The following is a 26329-nucleotide window of genomic DNA, read 5'->3' as shown; positions in this document are numbered from 1 at the left end:
GTCAACAGGAAGGCTGTGTATGTGTGGTGAGGATGTGTCTCAGGCTTTCGTGTGCGTAATGTGAGTGATTCGTTTGATCCTGAGCTGTACTGGCAAAAATATAATATCACGATTCATGTTGTACAGCCAAACTAATTTCCCTATTTTAAAAAACAAAGCCTTACAAGTTATCTATCTATATATATATATATATATATATATATATATATACAAAACAATGGCAGACAGAGTGGCGAGAGTGGCGAAGATTAAAAAAAAATCATTGTCATTATTTTATCATTGTTATTAAAAAAGAAACATTACAAAAAACAATGGCAGACATTTAGGCCAGAGTGGCGAAGATTAAAAAAAAATCATTGTCATTATTTTATCATTGTTATTAAAAAAGAACAAAGATACACATTACAAACACACATAATATATAAATAAAACAAACAGTGCTTTATGTTTCAGGTACAGTAGGTGTATGTAGCAGTAGCATTCAAGAAATAGAATGAACACATAAAAATAAAACACCATACATTGATTCTTATTAAAGCAACTATATTAAAGTTCTTCAGTCGAGAGCAGGGAGTGATTTCTCTGTGTTTTGTTGTTTTATTAACATTAAAGGGATAGTTCACCCAAAAATGAAAATCCTGTCATCATTTACTCACTCTCAAGTTGTTTTAAACCTGAATGAGTTTCTTTCTTCTGTTGAACATAAAAGTTATTTTGAAGAATATTTTTTCAGTCAATGGGGGACAGCAACCGTTTGGTTCCCCACATTTTTCAAAATATCTACTTTTGTGTTCAGCACAAGAAATAAATGAATACATGTTTACGACAACATGAGAGTGAGTAAATACAGACAGGATTTTAATTTTAGAATTTTGTGATTGTGAATAAGTGCGGTGTGCCGTGAGTGTAACTCTAGGGCTGAGTAACATGTGATGTGAATGTATGTGGCGTTGTACAGTATATTCCTTAATATTAACACACTACATTGGGCCATTTACGGAGTTTATATTCAGTCTAAATTGAGCTTTTTTAATTAAAATATTGTTTTTCCTAAAAACCTTTCTATTTCCCTCTCTAAGATCTTTTTGTTTACATGGTCCAAGTTTCTCTTACAGGCTTTATCAGTATTTCATAAGAGTGTAATAATGTATCATCCCACAATATATTGCAGTACAAAAGTGCAACAATTGTATCATGCATAGTGATATTATGTATCATTTAAAAGTCACCCCAAAATTAAAGTTTGAAGTTTAAATTCAGCATCAAATACGGTGAACCCAGAGCGTCACACATTTGAGCTTCATTGTTTATTAATAAATAAAAAATAAAAAAAGTTAGTAAAATATAATATTTCAACCTTTTAATGTTATGTAGCCAGGGACTATTTTAGCACTAATCTTTAACCCAGAATCATCTGAAATGTAACTGATTAGCACAAAACTTGAAATTCATGAACTTTTTTTTTTTTGCATTTTTGTCATTTTGCTTGTTTTGTTTTGTTTTGTTTGGTTTAGTTACAGCGATCACCAGACATAATTCTGACTGGTTTTGAGAATAATAGAGCAGATGAAATCTTCACACATCAAAAACACAGCTTGTGTGCCAGCAGTGCTTTCAAGATCTGTGAAGAAAACAGTGAAGTTTAATGCCAGAAAACAGAAGACAAATATTGACGGCTCTGTTTGTGTGAAATATAATGATCTGTGAACAACAAATACTGTATGTGCACTGTACTGTATGACTGTATATGCATCCCTCCTTTCCATTAAACATATTTTATCGACCTGTCCTGCTTTTAATGGACAACATTTTTATTCAATAAGCTCACTTTAGAAAATCAGATTTGACTAGAAAACGTTTAGAATGTTTGTCATATGTTAAATATCTTAATCTTAACTGCTGTATTTTTGGCTTTTATTTTACTGTATTTATCCTAACTAACTCAGCTCTTATCATGAAAATAGTCTTACTTGCTGATGTGTGACCCTGGAGCACAAAAGCAGTGTTAAGTCGCTGGGGTATACATCAATGGAAAGATTATTTATTCAGCTTTCAGATGATGCATAAATCTCAATTTCACAAAATTGACCCTTATGACTGGTTTTGTGCTCCAGGGTCACACATGGCATTAAAAACTGTATGACTCTGTTTCTGTGCAGCCTTTGACTCTGTAGTTTGAGACTGAAAGTGTGCATGAATCGTCCTTGTGTTCGTGCACACGCTCATGTCCTGAGATTCAGCAGCGCTCCGTCTCCTTTAGATGTTCAAACGCTTGCTTCCGCCGGAGCGTGTAAGATACACACACCAATCAGAGGCGGAGCTAAGCTGCTCTTTAAGGAGCCCCGCGGGCCGACAGACGGTATCGACAGACGAGCGTCCCTCGAGAGCGGGGTCCGTCAGGCCCTCCAAACACACCTTTGTTTTCTCTCCTCCGCTCCAACTTTCATCCGGCGGCTTCAGAAGGTGGATTTCTCCCACCGCGAGGGCACAGGAACGGGGCCACAGCACCGCCGATCGATGCCTGGAGGTGTCAGGAGTGCAGGAGAGAGAGAGAAATCAAACCCGTCTCTGATTACTTCCACATTACTGCTGAAAAAGAACATAAAAAGAAATGGATACCTTTAAACCTGCTTAATACATAAATGATGACCTCTCGGGTCACTCCCAGGACGGCGGCGATCGATAGCGCAGCTAATAGAAGAGCGCTTTACCTGTGCGGGTTTGCCGCCGGAGGAACGTCTCATTAAATAACTCCAGCTGAAGCCACAGCCGCCACATTTATTTGATTACTGTCGACATGACATTTACATCACAGCGTCAGCCTCGATCCGTTCTGAATCAAACATTTGAATCAAAATAAAAAAATCTGTCATCATTTATAGCCTCGTGTCGTTCCAAACAGATACATTACATTGTTATCAATAGTTAGGGGTTCAAGTGTGTACCATTGAAACCCATTGTGATTGTTATAATGGCCGAGGAGCCATTAAACTGATCTAAAAGTGATCGTGCAGACCAAACCGTTAATCGTAGAGACTTGAGATTTGGAGGGATGGTAGTACTCACACCGTCTACAACATCACCAAAGCTCGCCCCGATCGGCCTGACGGGGGCGCTACAGCGATCAGAAGTACGAAATCACTCAGAACTCCTAAACCGTTATGTCGTTGGAATCCTTGGCTCACGACTCCGATCTGACCGTCACTTTCGGGTATTTTGGATTTTTTTGAAAACCTACTTTTGCGAACTAGCCCTAGGTTTTTCGTCCAGATTAGAACCATAACGAGCGCAGAAAGGTTCTCTGGAGAGTGAATATCAGTAATGATCAAAAAAACATTCGTCAGGGGCGGAGCCGCTTTTCAAATGAATCCAAATTAAACTGTTCTGAATTTGCTCTTTTTTTAAATTGAATCAAAACCCAGTGAGTTGTGAATTGAATGGATTCGTCCATGATGCACAGGCCTAATTGTTAGTGAATAATGACAATGTCATTCTGTAAAGTTTCACATGACTTCAGAGGAGACTTGAATGTGAAGCACAAGTCCGTTGAATGCGCAGCGTGAAGATTCATCAGAAGTTCTTCTGTGCTCATGGGAATAAATAACAGCACACAGGGTTTGATTTCATATTTAGACGGCGTGAGGTTGCTGTTTGTTTGCCTCATGGGAACGGCTGAACGAGACTCGGATCATGTCAGATGTGTGTGTGTGTGTGTGTGTGTGTGTGTCACACACACACACACACACACACACACACACACACTCCCAGTCCCAGATAAAGAGTCTAGCCTAAAGCTCTTGTAATTTGTTTGTATTTTCTGCCTAATGTAGTTTGCTCAATCTAGTTTAGTGCTGATGGAAAGCGATAGGCCTTATCTGGGTTTGCCAAAGGCATGAGCGTCTGACAGCGCTTGAGCGGTGTTCCAGCACTGATGCCGTGTTCATGTCTGAAGTTTGAGCTGCACACACGGCTCGGAGGTCCTCCAGATTCAGTGTTTGAGAGGATAATGTGGATGTACAGGAGAGAGATATATTGGGAATGCACCGATATATCAGCCAGTGATCAGTATTGGCTGATAAAAGCACTGTCTGACGTCAGCCGATGGGTTTATAAACAGCCGATTATATCCTGCCAATCAATAAAAGACTGCAACTCATAAAGAAAATGTCTCTTATGTAGAATTTAGTGCAGTTAACGTTAATACCACATTGACATAATCTTACTTTAAAAATCAGTGCTGCTACCGCAGGTTCTATTTGACTCTATACATTACCCATAGTTCAAGCCAGGGTTACCAGGTCTGCAGTTTTCCCTTTTCACCGAACATTATTTGTAGCACCTCCAATCCAATAATCACAGAGAGCTTTGTGATAAGAAACAAAGTCTCAGCTTTCATATCTGGTTATTTTATCACGAAACACAGACTATAAATGCTGTTTAATGCGGCGTGAAATGAACATGAGTGAACTTCAGAAAGTGTAGAAAGATACAGAACGACTTACTGAAATGTCTCATGTAATCATTTATGGAAAGATGTCAGTAAAACGGCTTGAGAACAGTATGTCGCTTAACATTGCATGTTTCCACAGTTGGTTAGATAGCTATAAAAATCACTAGCGGAAGCTTGCTTACTGTTAATTATGTATGTTTGAATAAATCGAAGAAAAAAACCATGTGAAATTGAGTTGAATAAAAACATTTCAGTGTGATTACTACATCTGAAAATAAATAGCAGTTGAATCTGATAGTTTGGGCTCTGTTGTTAATATTTTAATAACGCACCACATGAGAGGGTTCCTCTCAGATCTGTGACTGGCTTTCCTCTCGTTCTTCGGGAGAAGGAGCGTGTTGAGGCCGTGTCTGTCGGGGCCATTCTGTCCGACTACCAGAGAGTGCGTGTGGAAAATGTGTAAGTGCTCTCTTGCTTCTCCTTTCTCTTTCTCTCACACCTGAAGGACACTGGACAGACCACAGTATGTCATTGGGTGATTTACAAAACAATAAGCCAATATAGCAAAGCCTTGTGTTAAAAAAAAAAAAGAAAAAAAAAAGAAGCATGTAGGACCACACATCATTTTTGGTGAATAAATTAATTGATAAATGCTAATGTGATCAGGCTTATTTTTTTCTCTATTCTTCAAACTCAACTTAACGACTAAACCTAAGACTAAGTGTTTGGAGTGAATACATAAAATACACGTTTATAGAACATTATCAAGGTGTGATTTGATCTACCTGTGTTTTAAAACAAAGTTTAGGGTCAGGAAGATTTGTAATGCTTTTGAATGAAGTCTCTTCCGCTCACCAAGGCTGCATTTATTTGATCAAATATACAGTTAAAATTCTGAAATATTATTACAATGTAAAATATCTGTTTTCTATGTGAATCTCTGTTAAACTGTAATTTATTTCTGTGATCAAAGCTGTATTTTCAGCATCATTACTGCAGTCTTCAGTGTCACATGATCTTCAGAAATCATTCTAATATGCTGATTTACTGCTCAAGAAACATTTCTGATTATTATCAATGTTGAAAACAGTCGTGCTGCACAATATTTTTGTGGAAACTGTGATGCATTTTATTTTTCAGGATTCACAGATGAATAGAAAGTTCAAAAGAACAGCATTTACTTAAAATATACATTTTTGTAACGTTATAATTGTCTTTACTGACACTTTTGATCAATTTAATGCGTCCTTGATGAATAAAAGTATTAATTAAAAAAAACCCTCAAACTTTTAAACAGTTGTGTAATAATCAATGAGATGTCATGCTTTCATGCTCTTGTATTATGAAAAATTTGAATGCATAATTATATAATATGTAGAGAAGTGTCATTGAATGAAATTGCAAAAATAACGATTGTTTTCAAACAGGTTTCTTGAACACTCCTCTTGTCTTTCATTGGTCAGTCAAACAGATAGTCCCGCCCCAAACTCATTCTATAGGTTGTTTCAGACTAGGGCTGGGCGATTTGGCAAAAAAATAAAATCTCGATTTTTTTCAGAACGTTTGACCGATTCTCGATTTTTTACGATTTGTAACTAGTCAACTTGAAAATGTAGCTACAACATGATTCAAGTAACTTTTTCTTTATTAACCCGCAGCTTTCAGCCTGTCACCATGATGCAAACATGAAATATCAGACATACAGTAGTAGTTCTTTACAGGTTTTCATTCGATTGCGCTGCTTTTCCATAGTTTTTCTATGTAAACATGGACGTGTTTGACTGTTGAGCTCACGTCTCATGCATGAAACGGCTTTCTAAAAACACGGCGCTCAAGTTAAAAGAAGTTAACTCCCATCTCCTTGCATGTGTTTCCTATTCCACTGCCCGCGTCGCATCTTTATCAACACAAAAGCGCGTTTTGTGTGCTATATTTATGGTCCTTCACAGAGCATGTCACGTGCGCCGACATGCGGTTGGATCGTTCTTTTCTCTTTACTGTTATCACCGGCATATTGTCAAAGTGTCTAATTCTAACATTTGGTAATATTTCTATTCAAAATCGCGATTCCTCAATTTCTAAAAAATAAAATTGTGGCAAAACATTAAATTTGAATTAATCGATAAAATCGGGGAAATCGCCCAGCTTTATTTCCAACATTTGCTCAAACAGACAGTCAGTGTTGTGAAAGTGGCACAGAGTTGCACTCTTCAGGATGTCATGCGTGTTCACTTCGACCCAGCTCAGTCTTGAGCGGAGCGTGTAGCCACACATACCGCTGTCGGTCAGCTATTGTTCCTCCGCCTGGGGTAAATGGTGTATAAATGGTGTAACCCCATCTGTATAGCCGACAGCCCGTAACGACCGTATCATGCTAATCGGCCTAATCAGCCGAGCTCTGGGTTTGACCTGTGACGCTGGCATTTGTCACATGAGTGTGGCGGTCTGCCAAGCCAGAGAGCGAGCGCTAATTTGTCTTTGAAGCGGTGTCGGAGTGCCGCCCTCTTTTCTCTTCACATCCATCCATATCCTCTTCCACGCCTGCTTGGTTTGCTTTGTATTTCTCTCATTCCTCCACTTGACGCTGTGGCTCTCTCTGCAGGTGTGTGAGACTGCAGCTCCAGCCGCTGGCGTACCTGTGGCGCCGAGACCAGGCCGAGCTGCTCAGAGAGATCATATCCAGTGGCCTCCACGCCGTCGTCATCAAAGTGGCGGCGTACGGTGGGTGACGGGCCATTGAGGGTTTGCAATGACTCGCTGATGTTCAGGTGATGCAGGGCTGAATCTAGTGAGAAACAGAACAAAGGTGATCCTCAGTTAAGTAGGTTAAGTGATGTGACCATATGGGGGAAATCTCAAAGGATTCTGCTAGGGCTGCACGATATATGTGACCCTGGACCACAAAACCAGTCATAAGGGTCAATTTCTCGAAATTTAGATTTATACATCATCTGAAAGCTGAATAAATTTGTTAGGATAGGACAATATTTATATTTGAATATTTGAGATACAACTATTTGAAAATCTGGAATCTGAGGGTGCAAAAAAATCTAAATATTGAGAAAATCATCTTTAAAGTTGTCCAAATGAAGTTCTTAGCAATGCATATTACTAATCAAAAATTAAGTTTTGATATATTTACGGTAGGAAATTTACAAAATATCTTCATGGAACATGATCTTTACTTAATATCCTAATGATTTTTGGCATAAAAGAAAAATGTATAATTTTGACCCATACAATGTATTGTTGGCTATTGCTACAAATATACCCCAGCGACTTAACACTGCTTTTATGGTCCAGGGTCACATATATCGTTTCAGTATTGATGTTGCGATATGCACGATGTGCGGTGTTTAGAATAGTGATCGTTAATCTGTATGTACCAGGGTTCGAAACACAGGTGATTCTTGGATTAATTGCAAAGTTTAACCATCATTCATCATTCAATGAAGGTGTTTTAGGTCCTGTGGGTTTAATCATTCAAGCGATTTTAAACCATTCGAGCGTAAAATAGAGCTGTTTTCTGTGCTCACACACGGAGCCACAGATGCACAGGAACATCCAATTCCCTTCACTTCGTCTATTTGTGCATGAAATGACACTTACGTGCGAAATTATATCAAAATGCATGTCTCTGCAAGTATTCTTGTACACACAGATGCTTATGGTTTAGGTGAAGGTAAGCGGATGTGTCACAGTATATTGGTTCACAGCAGTTTAATGTTCCTGTTGCTTTCTGTGTCATGAATGTTAATCAAACAACAAAACACACAGAGATACATCACTTTTGTAGCTTTAACGCAGATTTATTCGATTTAATTTATACAGTGAAGACTATGCAGTGTTATTGTACATTTGATTATTCAATTTCTGTACCTGAATTAGACTTACCTGAAAAATATAAAGCATAAATAATGTTATTTTCTATGCTGATTTACTCACCTACAAAATCACCCCAATCACTGATTTTTTTTTTTCAAATAGAGCTATTCAAGTCATCTGGTGATTTTTTTTTTTTCATATCTCAGAAAAACTAAATATCGCAATGTGAGTTTTTTCCCAATATCATGCAGCCCTAGATTCTGCCTTCATCCACAACTATATATCATTGGAATGTCATTGTAATAGTTCTGTTGATTGACAAAGCTCACACATAATAAAACACCACAAATAAAGACAAGTGCTGCAACATGTAGAACTTAATTTAAACAGCGATTGATAATTGAGTGTGCATTTCCCCCCAACATTTCTTATTTGTATATTCAAAATTGTATTTAAAACATTAATCTCATAACAGTATTTACTGCAGTTGTAATTTTGCAGTGTAAATTATTTAATTTGTTTGGGAGCAGCCCTGTAGTGTATTTTGAATTTCTTGATCAATTTTAAGAATTTGACATAAAATATGACGCATGCATTTAATAAGGTTAAAAATATTGGCCTTATAAAGGTAAATAACATGCTGGGGTAAATATTAAAAACATGCAGATTTAAGTATGTAAAAGCTTATAGAACACTGATGAAAATATTGCTTCGGAATAAATCGTTTACGCCACCAAAAATCTCGGTGATGCGGTGCTTCTGTGGGGATATTTTGTATGGGATATTGTCTGCTGATGTAAAAAGTTCACTGTATGTCATAATAATAAATAGCATTTTTCACAGCGAGGATATATATATATTTTTTACATTAAACACATTAAATATTACATATGTAAAATAATGTGTATTTCCATCACAGGTTTGGTCTTAAATTTAACATAAGGCAGTATTAACAAGGTCTTAAAAAGTCTTAAATTTAACTTGTTCATATCTGTAGACACCCTGGTGTTTGAACATTGAAAATTGATTGAAATCTCATTTAATCTTTTAAATGGCTGAAGTGGCACCTGCTCTCTGACTCCCATCTCAAGCACTGCCGCAGGGGAAACACTGATCAGGTTCCACACTAAAAGTTGAACTGAGGGGAAATGTTTATTTTATTTTATTTTTTTATGGTCTTGTATGCATGTATTCACAGGACATGTGTGGATGTAGAGGGTATCAGCATTTACTATGTGCGTTTTAAACTGATTTGTAACCAAAAACAGCATGCAGTTAAACAGTGCTCATTTAAAGCAAAATTCTTTGCTTCATATTGTGCCTGAGAACAATCCTTACCTGCAACATCACCTTAAGATCTTTGAAACATCACTGTATCATCTCCTTAACAACCCCATACCTTCATAGTAACATAACCATAAAACACAGCAGTTACATCACCATAACATCTCCGCAACATCACCATACCATCGTTGTAAAATCACCATGAACTTCATGTAATATCACTATAACATCATTGAAAAATCACTGTAACATCTCCTCAACATCACTGTAATATCTCAGCAAAATCACCATAACATCACTGTAACATCATTGTAAAACCACTGTAACATCTCCGCAACATCACTGTAACATCATTAATAACACCATACCATCATAGTAACATCGCCATAAAACTCACTGTAACATCATTGTACAATTGCTGTAACATCTCCACAACATCACTGTAGCATCTCCTTGATGTCACCATACAACCAAAGTAACATCACCATAAACCTCACTGTAACATCATTGTAAAATTGCTGTAACATCTCTGTAGCATCATTGTAACATCTCTGCTGTATCACCATAACACCACCACAAAATCACTCTAACATCTCCACAACATCACTGTAGCATTTCATTGATGTCACCATACAACCAAAGTAACATCACCATAAACCTCACTGTAACATCATTGTAAAATTGCTGTAACATCTATGTAACATCACTGTAACATCTCTGCTGTATCACCATAACACCACCAAAAAAATCACTGTAACATCTCCGCAACATCACTGTAGCATCTTGATGTCACCATACCACCATAGTAACATCACCATAAAACTCACTGTAACATTGTTGCAACATCGCCAAAAACCTCACATCATTGTAAAATCACCATAACATCTCAGTAAAATCTCCGCAACATCAATGTAAAATCCTTAATAACACCATACCATCATAGTAACATCACCATAAAACTCACTGTAACATCACTATAAACCTCATTGTAACATCATTGTAAAATTGCTGTAATGTCTCTGTAACATCACTGTAACACCTCTGCAATATCACCATAACACCACTATAATATATCCCTGTAACATCTCTGCAACATCACTGTAGCATCTCCTTAATGTCACCATGTCACTATAGTAACATCACCATAAAACTCACTTTAACATTGTTGTAACATCGCCATAAACCTCACATCATTGTAAAATCACCATAACATATCTGTAAAATCTCTACAACATCACTGTAACATCTTAAATCATCATACATCGCCGTAATCACTGTATACATCACCATAATCTCTGTAGCATCTCCGCAACATCACTGTAAAGTCTCACAACCCAACTAGATTGTAACATTTCTGTAACATGACTGTAACATTGTAAAATCTGTGCAACATCACCATAACATCTAGTAGTGCCGTAATATCTCTGTAACATCACCATAACATCTCTGGAACATCAGTGTAACATCACGTAACACAATGGCAAGCAGCAACATGATAAAGACACCTATGTACAATAAATAGCTACATTTATTAATAATAACAAACTAGAATACATCAGAATAATCTTTTTTTTTTTTTTTTTTACACCAAGTAACAGAATGTCTAATTTAAGGTTTCCAAGCACTGTCACTACCTGCCACATTATAGAATGTCTACCATAGACTGTGTATTTTACAGTGGCTTCAAACATGGCTCATCCAATTAGGATTTTGAGTTGCGAAGTATTCGTTTTATAATTATGATATGATAAAACTTACAGCACTTATGACCTCTGTGTGGGTGAAGTAAGTTAGCAATGGATGAATCATTCTGGCAGTATCTACCCATCATAAAATAATTCATAAAAAAGAGGAATAGCTTTGAGTGTTTCTTTCATCATCATTGTTCCTATATTTCATTCATTATATTTTGCCACGTCTCGTCCCACTTTCTTTCAGCTGCAAAATTTCACTGAGCAATGGTAAATGTGACCCTATCTTAACAGACATTTAACTGTATAATTTCCTCTTTTATTCAGCATTTGAGTGCCGTCTACCTGCATCATTTTTAAAGCTGCACTTGAATGTCGAAACACATGATACACTTTTCAGAATTTTTTTTACAAAAATTGTACCTTTGGGGTATAACAGCTCGCCACTGGGGCAGCACTTTTAAAGGGACAACTGTGTACCTTATCTACCCCGAAAAGGTCCATATTAGTATCTTGGAGTAGTAATATGTATCCTTAAGGTACTACTATGAATCTTTTAGGAGTATAAAAAAAATTTACCAAGACCCCTAAGAGTAAAATTTTTTTCTGAGAGTATGTGTTCATTTTGAAATGATGAATTTGTTTGTGGTTAACACTGATGGACTGGTAACTGAACTGGAGGATGTTATATCCCCGTAGCTGTTTTGCATGTAATGTTTATATTCAGTTTTGAAGCTAGAATGATTAGAATATAAATGTGGAGTTGTAAATCTTCTGTCCCTTTCTATTATTTAAAGGGTTTCAGATGAATTGGGATTACTTCCTTTTTTTTCTGTCAAAATCCCTTTTTTCCAAATCCCGTCCCGTGTCTTATCTGCGCTCTTCTAAATGTGTTTTTAAGCAGATAATTCGGTGTGTGAATATGAGCGATCACACCGTCTGTGTTTTAAACCCTTCACATGAGCTGCAGGAGACAGAATTACACTCAAGAGGATCTTTGTTTTTTTGTTTGTTTGTTGTTGTTGTTGTTTGTTTAGACCGGCACACACCGGATGCGTGTGCGTTTTGAAGGAATGTTGAATATCACTCGACGTGGAAACGCTTGTCCAAATGAGCCCTGAGCGATCTGCCGGCACGGCTTACCTACAAATCCCAACAGCACCGCCGGCTCTTGACAAATCTTCCTCTAAAAGCAAATTCCCCACATGTCTGGAAGAGTGTAATTATGTGCGCACACTGAGCTGTGTGTTTTCTGCTTGGCTACAGGTAGAAGAGAAGATGTTATCACCACTGGCTTTTCACCTGGCCTCAGGCGGCGGTAATTAGAAATGAGAGGGTTGGGATGGACTTACACTGCTGCGGGCCGTCGGGGAGCGCTGCAGTAATTGTGGGTTTCATGGGTCAGGGCCGCGGGCTGAGCTGCATGTGTGTATCGGGTGACAGAGGTGTGCTGTACATTCACATACACCACAGGTGGAAATACACACTCTTCAGAGGGCATGATGTGAGAAATTCTGTGTCTGCTACGACTGTGTGATAAAAATAACAGTTACACCTACATCTTTGTATTTCTACCAAACAGCCACTGTAGACATATAGATTTAAAATATTTAATGCAAGAATATTTAAGTGTTTTCTTTTATATGCACCATATTTAACCAACATTATATTCGTACTAAAACGTTATAATATGTGACCCTGGAGCACAAAAGCAGTGTTAAGTCGCTGGGGTATATTTGTAGCAATAGCCAACAATACATTGTATGGGTCAAAATTATAAATTTTTCTTTTATGCCAAAAATCATTAGGATATTAAGTAAAGATCATGTTCCATGAAGATATTTTGTAAATTTCCTACCGTAAATATATCAAAACTTAATTTTTGATTAGTAATATGCATTGCTAAGAACTTCATTTGGACAACTTTAAAGATGATTTTCTCAATATTTAGATTTTTTTGCACCCTCAGATTCCAGATTTTCAAATAGTTGTATCTCAGCCAAATATTGTCCTATCCTAACAAACCATACATCAATGGAAATATTATTTATTCAGCTTTCAGATGATGTAGAAATATCAATTTCGAAAAACTGACCCTTATGACTGGTTTTGTGCTCCAGGGTTACATACATGGAAAAATACACAGAATTTTTGTGAACATTTTTGAATGACACAAACAAATTGGTACATCAGAGTTTTTAATCATGAAAACAGTTTGAACTGATTCACAGAAATGAATAATAAAAAATCATTGTGAGGTAACAATAAGGTTCAGTTCATTACCATTAGTTAATGTTCTAAAATAACAACGAAGATTACTTTTGCAGTATTAATTAATCTAGGTATGCTAATATATGAATATACTATTATTCATATTATCTCATGTTTGTTCACAATACAAGGTTTACAATGTTAAAAATGTATATGTAGAAATGAGCAATGCTGCAAACGGTGCTATAAAGGAGTGAGTAAATAGTTTTTAACTTAAACTCACTGTAAATGGGTTCCCATTGTGAATATATCATGGTGCTCACACATTTGGCATCTGCTCACTCGTCACCGGCGATGAGTGGCGATATAAATTATAATCCCGTAATAACACTTAAAGGAGGATTGTGGGTAATCGCAAGGTTGACAGAAGACATTCAAACCAGTTTAAAGGAGGGGATCTGTTGTTACGAGACAGCTGCCCACACAACACGCAAAGTTGAAGTTGAAGAAAATCTCTCCTCGACGTTTGTGCCAACAAGTTTCTCTCTGTAGTCATGTCAGAAACCAGAGCAGAACTTCTCAGCGATCGCTCACCACCTCTGTGCAGCCGAGCGGAAATAATTGGCTGGTAAATACGGCAGCATCAGATATTCATGTAATTAGTTAATTGGTTGATTTGTGTGGGTGAGGATGGCCAGACGCGGTGTTGTTTCCAGCAGTTAATTGGATGACAGTTCCTGTGGAAATTGGCATGTGTGAAGTTGAAAGGTCTGTTTACGGTGTTGCTGCTTTCCTTTTTTAATGCCTGCTTTATAAATTTATTTTCTGCAATTATACGGACTCTTTTCCACTCAAATTGTTGGCGTTATATACTTATTGTTTAAATGCACACAACCCTTTCCTCAACATGTGTTTAAGTATTTTTTTTGAGGCATGTGCAAATCTTGATGATAATCTGCTAGTCCAGCATTTCTTATCAGGGGCCAGGGGACGCTGGATGGAAGCGATATTTGTACAAGTTATGAGTTGAGATCTTATATAGTACTTATACAGGAATCGCACCAAAAAAGATGAGTTTGTTTCTTCATCAGGTTTGTAGAAATGTAGCATTGCATCAGTGTCTCAGCAATGGATGCTCTGCAGTGAATGGGTGCCGTCAGAATGAGAGTCCAAACAGCTGATAAAAACATCACAATAATCCACAAGTAATCCATAATAACTCTTCCTCCAGTGAAACAGCAGATGCACTTTTTCACTGGAGGAAGAGTTATTATGGATTATGGACTCATATTTCAGCCAGAAGCGATGGTTTGAAGTTAAAAGCGTCTTAATGCTGGATTAGTTTCAGCTTTTGTCTTCTCCAGATGTTAACTGATGGACTGGAGTGCTATGGATTATTGTGATGTTTTTATCAGCTGTTTTGGGTGCCGTCTCATTCTGACGGCACCCATTTGCTCCAAACCTCTGTGACTTTCTTCTGTGGAACAAAATAGTAAATATTTTGAGAAATATCTTGCCGTATTTTTTTGTCTGTACAATGGAAGTCAATGGTCACCAAAGTGATTTAACATTCTTCTAAACATATTTTATAGACTGATACTGAGCTTTCTCAAACTTTAGTTCACTCAAGACTGCAAGGTCCTGGAGGGGCAGTCAGTTTTCGGTTTTATTATTTCTGTAATTATAATCTTGCGTCTAATAATGTAAACATTTTCCAGCCCGAATGACTTGCCTTCTTCTGTGAAACCCAAAAGGAGAATCTTTTAAGAACTTCACAGTTGCTCTTTTCTAAATAATGACAGTGTATTTCACTTATTTTCTTTTTACATTTACATTTACATTTAGTCATTTAGCAGTCTCGGTTAGCCTAACGCAGTACACGTAGCAAGGTATTTACATATATATATACACACACACACACACACACACACAAAGAAAAACAAGTAGACAGAATAGAAAAAATAGAAAGCTAGTATTATCTTTGAGATGGCACAATAATGCGTCGTTCACTTGCAGAACGCAAGATTCTAGAGGCACATAACTCTGAAGTTATGAATTTAGATATGCCATTTTCCAATAGGGTTGACAGGAGAATCTGGTGGTTCACCGTATCAAAAGCAGTGGACAGAAGCAAAAATACAGGTTTGCATTGAGACACGAGCGAGTAAACAATGGCAGAATTTTGGGTTTTGGGTGATCTGTCCCTTTAAACATGACCTAAGACCTATTAATCATTGTATAATAAGACATTCGTTTTACAAGCTTTCAGAAATGTTATGTTTAAATATGCAAATGCAACATTATCTAATTCAATATGCACTCATTTTCATACATTTCCAGAACAGAAATCTGAACATTGGATACATTCACATATTAAAGTTAAAGTTTTTTTCCAGAGGGGATGTTGGATTTATTTTTTCATCACGCTAGAAAAACAATACTTTTTCACCATGTTTTTAGGAATATAATGTTCAATATAAATCAGTGTTAACGGTGTTAACATTGTTAACAAATCCCTCAGTAAAAGCTTTCAGAATATAAATAGGAATAAAACTGTAAAGTTTGCTGTAAGTAAGAGAAAAAACTAAAGACATGGATTGGAATTGAAATAGATAAAGTGCAATACAATAAACACTTAAATGTGTATTTTGGATGTTTTCTTTCTGCTAGTCTGAAAGAAGACATGTTATGAAAACAAAATAGAGCAAAATCTCAAAATTGAGTACTTTTTGCATGTAGTGTCTTAATGCATCAGACCAAAGAAGCGTGTAAGGAAAGAAACCCTTCACATCTCTGGCAGTATTGTAAGAACTTGTGACCTAAAAAGAATTTGCTCTAATTTGAAGCTCATGAAATCTAATGCAAAACTTGAAAATCCATTTGTGTCCAGTTCACTGGCTTGGAAGTTGACTGGATTAAATTTCAGTTTTATAGGATAATAATGAGTTAAAGACTTTTTGCAGGCATATCGCTCCTTGGGGCCCTGCTTGGACTCTGCTTGTCTAAAGGGCAGCGAGGATGGACGTGCAGGCAGATGAATGGAGCTTGGACTGGGCTTATTTGTGTTTAATGTGCCATAAGGGGCTGAGGTAATTAGCTGTAGGTCAGGTAGTAAAACAGGTGCAGATGAATGAACATCGTGCAGCTCATGTAAATGAGAGCGCATGACTGCGGCTAGTCTTGACTGTCTGAATATTTTAGGCCAATATGATTGTAGTTGGTCGAGATCTGCTATATTCACTTGGTTTTAGATGTCATTGATGGCATGGAAAGTTAAAACAGCTACAATGGCGATGTGCAATACATTGATAAATAAAAGGGCTGTCCAGTGATGAAAATTTTTAATCTAATTAATTACATGACGTGCCGATTAATTAACCAAATTAATCGCAAGTTAACTGCACATCAATTTTGGCTGAGAAATTACCACCAAAAGATAATTTAAAGACATTGTTGTGTTAGACGAGAAAAGCATTGAATAGACACAACACAAAGTAGCTTTGGAAAGAAATATTCTGTTTTAGCATTGCATAAATAATGATAATAAATGGTTATTAACCTTTTTAAAATAATAGTGAAATTTGAAATTTTTTTTTTTTTTTAATTAAATTATACTCTCATTTTGAAAGTAAATGAGTGAGTCATTGAATAATTTATTCAACCGATTCATTCAAATGAATTGGAAATTGGAAATGAAGCAAGTGACTATCAGCAAGTGAGTTACTGAATCATTGACTCCCTTGATTCATTCAAAACTACAGATTAATTTAGTAATGAAACACAGCTGCGTGTTGCTCAGAGACTCACAACGGTTTTTCATTGTCCTGCATCATGTTCGTCAGCAACTGCGTCAATGTAAGATGACTTACAGGTCTGGGCAGGGCGGGTGAATTATTTTGTCCATAATTAATCGCAATAAATAAATACCAAGATAGTAATCATGCTTTTGCCCTGAATCAGGTACACCGTACACTGATTTGCTTCATAGGGATCTAGGGAGTGGAATGAGACACATCCAGAGATATTATACAGCTTTTTTAAAATTTTATTTGCATATATTCTTCCAGCATCCAAGCTATTAAATTGTGCTGTGCTTCATCCTTTATTTAAAATCAAGACATTAATAAACATATTATAAAACAGACTCCCTCTTAGCAGTTTGATATCAATCATTAGAATTTGTTTAAAAGGCATGACTAATTAAAAAGGATATTTAAATAGGATTGAATTTTAATGGTGTTCTCCCTGTTACCTTTGTGTGGGGTTAACATGAGAGGAGAGGAGATTAGATATTCTCACACTAATTATGAGCGGTGTTCCCCAGGGGCGGGTAATTGGGCCGCTTGCGTTCTCATTGATCCCCTGCAGATCAGCGGCATCCGAGTGCAGCTTGCTGCTGAAAATACGCAGTCTAAAGTTCAGCTTTCCCTCAGGGCTTGTGGTTTGGGCCCTTGACCTCTGAGGTTAGGCGGGAAGAACAAGTCTTTCACCACACGGCGGTTCTCTCTAGCGGTAGGCGCCAATCATGAGAGGCAGGGAAAATATGGGTTTGTGTTATGTTGGGTTGTTGTGGTTTGTAGTGAGGAATGGTAAGAGTTTAACCCCTTGGTAGACTGGAGATGTCTGTACTAGCTTTTGTAGTATTTTGCAGGGGTTGGCTGTTTATGGCACTTTCCACAAATAGGGTACAGATTGATGTTACAGTATATTTTTAAAACCAATAAAGGTATGAATCCTCTGTTCTGTTGCAGCGTTTCCCAATCTAATTTGTGAGGGAACTGTGAGGAGTTTGTGAGCTGATGAAATGCTATTAATTCATTAAATCATAAAAATTAAAATACATAAATATAAAATCAAATCAAAGTAAAATACTTGCATTTTTTTTAAATTTTATTTTATCTGGAGCTCTTTCCTAATGTTACCCCATGTCTATACTGGACGCGAGCGGTGCAACGCGACTAAAGACAGCAGAACCCATTATAATCAGTGATTATAACACTGGATGGATTAACACGACAAATCATTTTATTTCTGACATACTCCAAGCATTCGAGCTGCTTCTGACCTGAAAGATAAATGGTTCGGCTGACAAAACCCCAAAAGAATCCCTGATCTACTGAATTTATTTTCATTTGAAGAAAGAGGAGATTTATGTACAGAAGTAATAAAAGCAGCTAGACAGTGATTTTTAATGATAAATGGTGATTGTTGACCGCCTTGACTGTATCAGATATTAAATATCACACAGTGTCATCATTTTGTAGAATAGATAGTCAGTTCATTGTACTAAATATTTTAATGAACAAAAAAAAGTAGTCTTCAGCTGTGGCCCACATTTTGCATGCAGCCCTGTTGACTGTATGATGGACCCATATTCAAACAGTAGCTTTCCATCAAATACTGACAATATACAAAATAGATTCGTATAGTATGGAAGGTTGGATTAATTCTTTTTTCCTGATTTTTACACTAATTGTGGACAGCATTCGTTGAGTTCAGTTCAAACAGTGTACTTTATTACTAATGTCTTAGTATCTTTATGCCTTATAGTCGCATTTAGCAGATTACAGCTAATAACAAACAAACATTTTATTTCACCTAGCCTGTGTGTTTTTTTCATTGATGCACTAAAATAACTAAAACTAAAACTGAAATAAAATGTATGAAAAGTATATGGACATAAAAAAAACAACAACAACAACAACAAAATACTTTCAAATGAAAATGAAAAAATATATATAATAAAAGTAATTAAATACTTAATTAGATACTAAATAACCCTGGTTTACATTTTGCGTTTTTTGACAATATAATCATGCAGCCAGATTTGATATATAGTATATATTGCTTTACATTAATTTACTGTATGTGTTTTTCTTTAAGTGGTGGGACATTTAAGTTTATCAGAAACGTAAAAAATTAGCTTTTAGCCTTTTTTTTTTTGGTATATTTATTTTTTCTATACTTTTGCTAAAAAGTCACACAAATAAAGTTTTTTTTTTTACTGTATTTAATCATTTCACAAAATTTTGGTACTACATACTACATTTTGCTGACTGCAGATGTTTAAAATAAACCGTCTGATATAACCTTAAGTCTGGCCGTCGTTTGCTTGAGGTTGGAGATGATTTTCTGAAGGATCTGCAGCTTCTTCTAGTGATCATTGGTTGAAAAAGAGCACAACATGGTAGGAAAGCGTATTGCCGTACTCATGGAAAGTTCCTCATGTGTTTGAGTTTGAGTGGATGCTCTGCGTTTGATTATGTTTGTTTGTTGGTTATGTCTGTGTGTTGTTGATATTGGCAGCATGATTTGATTCCCGTGTTGTGCCAGGAGGGCGGCGCTCAGCGGAGCTGTGGTTTCTGTCTCTGTCTCTGTCGCTGATCAGCTCTTGTGTTGTGTGTCTGGCAGGCCTGGATCCAGACAGGCATTTAGGAAAGTCCCTGGCGGAGATGGAAGCGTATCTGCACGAGGTCAGAGGCGCACCAACACTTCTGTCAGAAAGTAAACCACCTTCAGCTGCTTCTGCTTCAGCTTTCAGCTCAAGTGTTTCATTATGACAAGCTGTTTTGACATTTCTTATGAATCATCATTATAATGTTCTTTTAGATTTAGTCCATTATTGAAATCAAATGAAATCTTTCATTCGTAAAGGACTTTTTTTTGTTGCAAATTGACATTAAAATCATTCTAATATGCTGATTTGCTGCTCAAGAAACATTTCTGATTATTATCAATGTTGAAAACAGTCGTGCTGCACAATATTTTTGTGGAAAACGTGATGCATTTTATTTTTCAGGATTCACAGATGAATAGAAAGTTCAGAAGAACAGCATTTATTTGAAATATAAATATTTTGTAACATTATAAATGTCTTTACTGACACTTTTGATCAGTTTAATGCATCCTTGATGAATAAAAGTATTAATTTCATTTTTTTTTTCTTGCTGACCCCAAGTTTTGAATGATAGTTCCCACAAAAACTGTTTTCAACATTGATAATAATCAGAAATGTTTCTTGAGCAGCAAATCAGCATATTAGAATGATTTCTGAAGATCATGTGACACTGAAGACTGGAGTAATGATGCTGAAAATACAGCTGCGCATCACAGAAATACATTACAGTTTAACAGAGATTCACATAGAAAACAGCTGTTTTAAACTGTAATAATATTTCACAATTTTTACTGTATTTTAGTCTTGGTGAGCAGAAGACACTTCTCGCAAAAAACATTAGCTAATTTATTTTTAAACTTTTGACTAGTAGCGTATATAAACATTTGCTATTAATGTCCAGCCAAAAATATCTGCACTATATAATTAATAATAAAAACTATAATGTTCCTGTAATTTGAATTTGTAGTGATCATAAATCTGGTTAATGGCAGCTTTCAGATAAGTATGGAGTTCATATCTGTGGAGAAAGAAGCGAGTATGAGACCTTCACTGTTGACTGCCCGCTCTTCAAGAAGAAGATCGTCATGTAAGTGACAAACTCGCTCAGAGAGGGAATGACGGCTACGTTCATGTGTGTGTGTGTGTGTGTGTGTGTGTGTGTGTGTCAACAGAAATAATGCAGACAGAAGTGATAGTTGTGGAGGAGAAGCGCCGAAGTGTCCTGCTTTGTGTTTCAGTGACTCGATGGAGACGATCATCCACTCGGCCGATGCCTTCGCTCCTGTTGGATACCTGCGCTTCACACGCATGCACACAGAGGACAAGAGAGAAGTATGACTCAGCGTAAACACTTCTACACATTTATCATTTCATTGCTGATGTCAGAACGAGTGGCTTTTTGCTGTATAGTTTGGGTAAATGCTCTTTTTGTGCTGAAGATGTGTGGGGACCAAACCTGCTGAATTATTTATGAATGAATGAATGCATAAATAGAAAAACAAATAAAGGAATGAATTACTTGATAAAACAAATACAACATTTTTTTTTAATTAAGTTTAGTCCTAAACTTATTTGTGTATTACTTTCCCCCCTTTATTTATTTTATTTCTTTATTTATTTTTTTACTGTATTTTTTATTCTTTTATTTATTAATTTTCATATTTAACATTTGAATGTGGCAATATTTAAATATGGAAATAAATACATGTTTGGAATAAATAAATATAAAAATAAATGAACACATATATAAATAATAAATATTTATTATTTATGAGCTTGAGTTTCTACTGCTCGTTAGTCTTCACAAAATGGATTGTTTGCAACAAACAATATACTTATTTTGTGTATATAAATGTTTTACGATCCATTTGCATTTATGCATTTGGCAGATGCTTTTATCCAAAGCAACATACACTGCATTCAAGTTCTGTACATATGTATCAGTTCATGCATTCCCTGGGAATCCAACCCTTCATATTGGTGTTACTAGCACCATACTCTAGTTTTTGAGGTAGTTTCCCAAACTTTCATCAGACGAACACCTTAGAAGTGAAATATTTACTTGAAATACCCTCTAAAATCTCAAGTTAATATTTCAGTAATTTAGCAACACAGTTACATGTTTATGGTTCTCTGACGTTGGTAATGGTCACATGACATGCAGTTAAACTAAAGAAACATCGAATCTTTTTTTTTTTTAGTAAATGTTTTTTTTGTTATTGTTTTTATTTTATTAAAGCCCCTAAAGGGACATGATGATGGAAAAATAGTTTCAATACTTTGCATTCTGTAACAAAACTTTTACGTTCCCCAGATAAACTTTGAGTTCGCTCACAAAACATTTGTGATGTAAATAATATGAGAAAAAACTACTTCAGTGGTTTTGTGAGTGAATGCAAAATATTGTTTAGAAATACAATACTTTTATGAGAGCATGCAAAAGCATTGAAAAATAATTTTTCCTCCTATCTCGTATTATTTTCCATCGACATGTCTTCTTAGGGCCTCTGTATCGCTTACTAAAAAACAATGCACAACTTTGGCCAAAAAATTACAGTGTATTTTGATCATTTTACCATATATTGCTAGTTAAACACATAGACTCTGACACTGCGTTTAAGGCTGTTCACACTTTTAATAAATGTCAACAAGCACTACAAGTAAAAATAAAGTAAAATTTGCATTTCCAAATGCATGTTAAACTCACAGCGCTTGCAGAGATGGAGTTTATGAGAAGCAGCGTTTATTGTGAAGTGAGCCGCTCTGAGGTGCTGAAAGCACGCTATTATCAGCTGCACGCGTGTTAAATGAACAAGATATACAAGATATATCACTATTTCACTTTTCACTCTTCGCTTAATTGTACATCCCTGTTTCTTTAAAACAATTATTTGGAAACCCTGCTCTACAAGAATGCATTGTTCTCAACATGTCTTCAGCAGCACATTTACTGCAGACTGCAGGGTACGTGACACACTCATTCACAGCCTCTCTGCCAGTCCTCTTCTCTTTTTGTCCCCTTACGTGGGCGACTTTGACGTCTGCAATATTCACCCGTGCCTGAAAGCAGGCCTGCCTTAACAAACATGTCCAGTCACATTATCCAGTTTGTGCTCAGGTACACTGGGCTGCAGTGATAGCGGGAGGAAGTCAAGGGAAGGTTATTTGTGTGGATCTGTGTGACTTTGTGTCGAAAGTTTCCTCTAAACACATATGTCACTGTTGCTTTGATGTCCTTAAGGAAGTGGGCGCTGTTCATGCTGATGCACTCGCATATTTCCCCTTCGTGCTCTGCATCTGTGTGTTTTCCACAGTTTGTCTCATGCATCAGAAACACAATAGCACATGTTATAATGCGGCATGAACCTGCTCTTGTCATTCGCAGATGTTCAGAAGCCCATATCCGCAGCATGATAAACAAATTAATGCTTTGCTAAATCATAATTATGACATTATGATCATTATGAGATAAAAAAAAGTCAAGATTATGAGGTACTAAGTCATAAATATGAGGAAAAAAGTCACAATTATGACAAAATATACAATTATGTCATAGTATTTAATAATTTAGACTTTTTATTTTATAATTATGACGTTTGAGATTATGATCTCATAATTATGGCTTAGTATCTCAATTTTGAATTTTGATCTCATAAATATAACTTAGTATCATCATTTCAACTTTATCTCATAATTATGGCGTAGTATCTCAATTTTGAATTTTTATCTCATAATCATGGCTTATCCCAAATATGAAATTTTATCTCATAATGACTTAACATCTCATAATTTGTCTTTGATCTCATAAAAATTACTTAGTATCATCATTTCAACTTTATCTCATAATTATGGCGTAGTATCTCAATTTTGAATTTTTATCTCATAATCATGGCTTATCCCAAATATGAATTTTTATCTCATAATGACTTAACATCTCATAATTTGTCTTTTGATCTCATAAATATAACTTAGTATCATCATTTCAACTTTATCTCATAATTATGGCTTAATATCCCAATTTTGCATTTTTATCTAATAATCATGGCTTATCTTAACATCTCATAATTTGTCTTTTGATATCAAAATATAACTTAGTATCATCATTTCAAATTTATCTCATAATTATGGCTTAGTATCTCAATTTTGAACTTAGTATCTCATAATTTCAACTTTATCTCATAATTATGCCAAAGTGTTCCTATATTTCTCCTCTTATGCTCTGACAAGCACCTCTGTGTGTTCATCAATGTTGTTGCATGCTGCAGGGATGCAGCAGAAATGTTCAACACAACGTGCATGTCATAATGCAGCATGTGAACTGCACTGATTGACCTTACAGTAGCCTTTATTCACAATATTAAAGCTATTATGTCAGTATTTACTAATTCCATATGTCTTTCATTACTGACAAGCTCCAACAAAAGACAAAAACAACACCATAAATGTATCATAACAGTAGTCTACATGTCTCATGCACTGTATTCCAAGTATTCTGGAGTCATGTGTTATTTTCATGTGAGGAACAGACTGAAATGTAAGATTGAAAAACTTAATTGTAAATGTTCGTTGAAGTGAATCAGACTGATGCACAGTTGCTGCTGAATGAGAAGACAGCAGCAGAATTATGTACTTTATAAAGTGCATTTGATTGTTATGATAACGTTGCATTGTGGGATCTGTCATGTGAAGTTTGAAGACGAGCTGTATGTGTGTTTTGGGTCACGCCGTGTCCACAGTCTCAGCTGCTGGCTCTGTGCAGTGGCGTGTTTGCTTCTGCGTGTGTTCTGCTGTGTGTTGGTGGAGGATCAGGGCTTTGAGGGCATTAAAACACATCGCCCAAGAAGGCAACTCCCGCAGCCATGCGGCCTTCAGCGCGCCCCGCCGTGTCCTCACCCCACAGCGCCCGCAGGTCAGCAGGAGCGCAGGGAAATTCCTGCCCCGCTCTGCTAGAGAAGCTCCCACACGCAGCAGTCGAAAGGACTCTCCGTCATGCTGACAGATCCGCGCTGACATCGGCTCTGGAGCCTGAATTAATGCTGTTCCTCCTCTGCACTTGCTGCACAGACACACTGGAGGATAATTAATTGAATTATCATACAGCCAACTGCAGATGACAGCAGGACATTAAAGCGATCTGAAATATTTATTAAAAATGTACCGTGTCTGGCGTGCTGCAATCAGGTGGTGTGTGAGCGGTTTAAATGGGGTCTTCTTGCTTATCACCACAAATGTTACCGTGAGAAAAACAAATAAGCAAGTGAATTCTTTGCCAAACCCGCTGAGCACAACCCCAATGACAACTGAAAAGAGAAATTCATAATTATGATATAAAAAGTAGTGTGTGTGATTATGATATATCAATTCATATTTCAAAAAATGTCTTTTTCATAATGTAGTATCTCATATTTTTTACTTTTTGTCTCATAATTATGAATACCGTGTCATAATTTGAACACAGGTATCTCAATAAATATGACTTGGTATCTCATAATTTTGACTTTTTACCTACTTTTTACCTAATGACTTAGTATCTTATAATTTTGACACATATTTCATAATATCACTTGACATCTCATAATTGTGACTTTTTATCTCATAATTATGTCTTAGTATAATTTTGACACTCATTTCATAATAATAACATAGTATCTCATAATTACAACTTCTTATCTCATAATTATGACTCGTTTCTCAGAATTGCAATCTCATAATTATGACTTGGCATCATAATTGAGTCTGTTTATCTCATAATTGTGTATGTCACAATTTTGTCACTTGCAGGTATCTCATAATTTTAGATTATTTTTTTAACCTCATTGACATCTCATAGTTATGACTTAGTATCTCATAAATTATGACTTTGCATCTCATGGTTTAGTATCTTATAATTTAGACTTTTTTTCCCCCCTGTTGCTAGAATATTTGTTTTGTACACTGTAATGTATTATAAGATAATAAATAGGTACAATTTTACAACGGTTTCTTCTCCAATCAATATTTATATGACCCCGTCATTATTTATGTACTGGAAAGTGATAACTATTATCTCATAATTATGACATAACTTTTTAAATCTCATCAGTTTTTACTTTTATCTCATAATTATTACGTAGTATCATCCCACTTATGTGATAATTATGAGTTCATGTTTTTTTCCGTATGTGGCAGGAATGGGCTTCCATAGTGACATGATCGTCATATTCATTTATTTTGTGGAGTATCCGCCTGCAGGTTCACTGATCAAGAGTGTGAGAGTCTGTGTGTTTTCAGGGGTGTTTGTGTGTGATTTATTCTCCTGCAGGGCTCCGGAGGGCGGCCTCTGCCTCTCAGTAGATGTCCTTGCCAGAACGCCATTGACAGCATGACAGAAGAGCTGGAATATGCTGATAAAACTCCAGACGTCCAGGGAGGATGTCCATCAAGCGCTGAGCGCAGTTGTCAGTCGGAGCCGGGTGAGATGTGTGTGTGTGT

The 26329-nt window shown here is 36.3% G+C and overlaps 1 protein-coding gene across 1 annotated transcript in view; it reads left to right on the top strand.

The window, feature by feature from the left end:
* The window catches only part of LOC107749548 (diphthine--ammonia ligase-like), a 98929-nt gene that overhangs the window by 28142 nt on the left and 44458 nt on the right, over positions 1 to 26329 (top strand). The window contains exons 3-8 of the mRNA XM_016564730.1: positions 4836 to 4909; positions 7053 to 7171; positions 19873 to 19965; positions 20858 to 20945; positions 21097 to 21190; positions 26160 to 26310. Of these exons, the coding sequence (XP_016420216.1) occupies positions 4836 to 4909; positions 7053 to 7171; positions 19873 to 19965; positions 20858 to 20945; positions 21097 to 21190; positions 26160 to 26310 (619 nt within the window). The remainder of the gene's footprint in view (positions 1 to 4835; positions 4910 to 7052; positions 7172 to 19872; positions 19966 to 20857; positions 20946 to 21096; positions 21191 to 26159; positions 26311 to 26329) is intronic.

This window comes from Sinocyclocheilus rhinocerous, unplaced genomic scaffold (genome assembly GCF_001515625.1).
Source record: "Sinocyclocheilus rhinocerous isolate Xijiao unplaced genomic scaffold, SAMN03320098_v1.1 scaffold1071, whole genome shotgun sequence".
Taxonomy (NCBI): domain Eukaryota; kingdom Metazoa; phylum Chordata; class Actinopteri; order Cypriniformes; family Cyprinidae; genus Sinocyclocheilus; species Sinocyclocheilus rhinocerous.
Note: the sequence above shows the minus strand (reverse complement) of the source record. Positions and strands in the feature narration are given on the sequence as shown.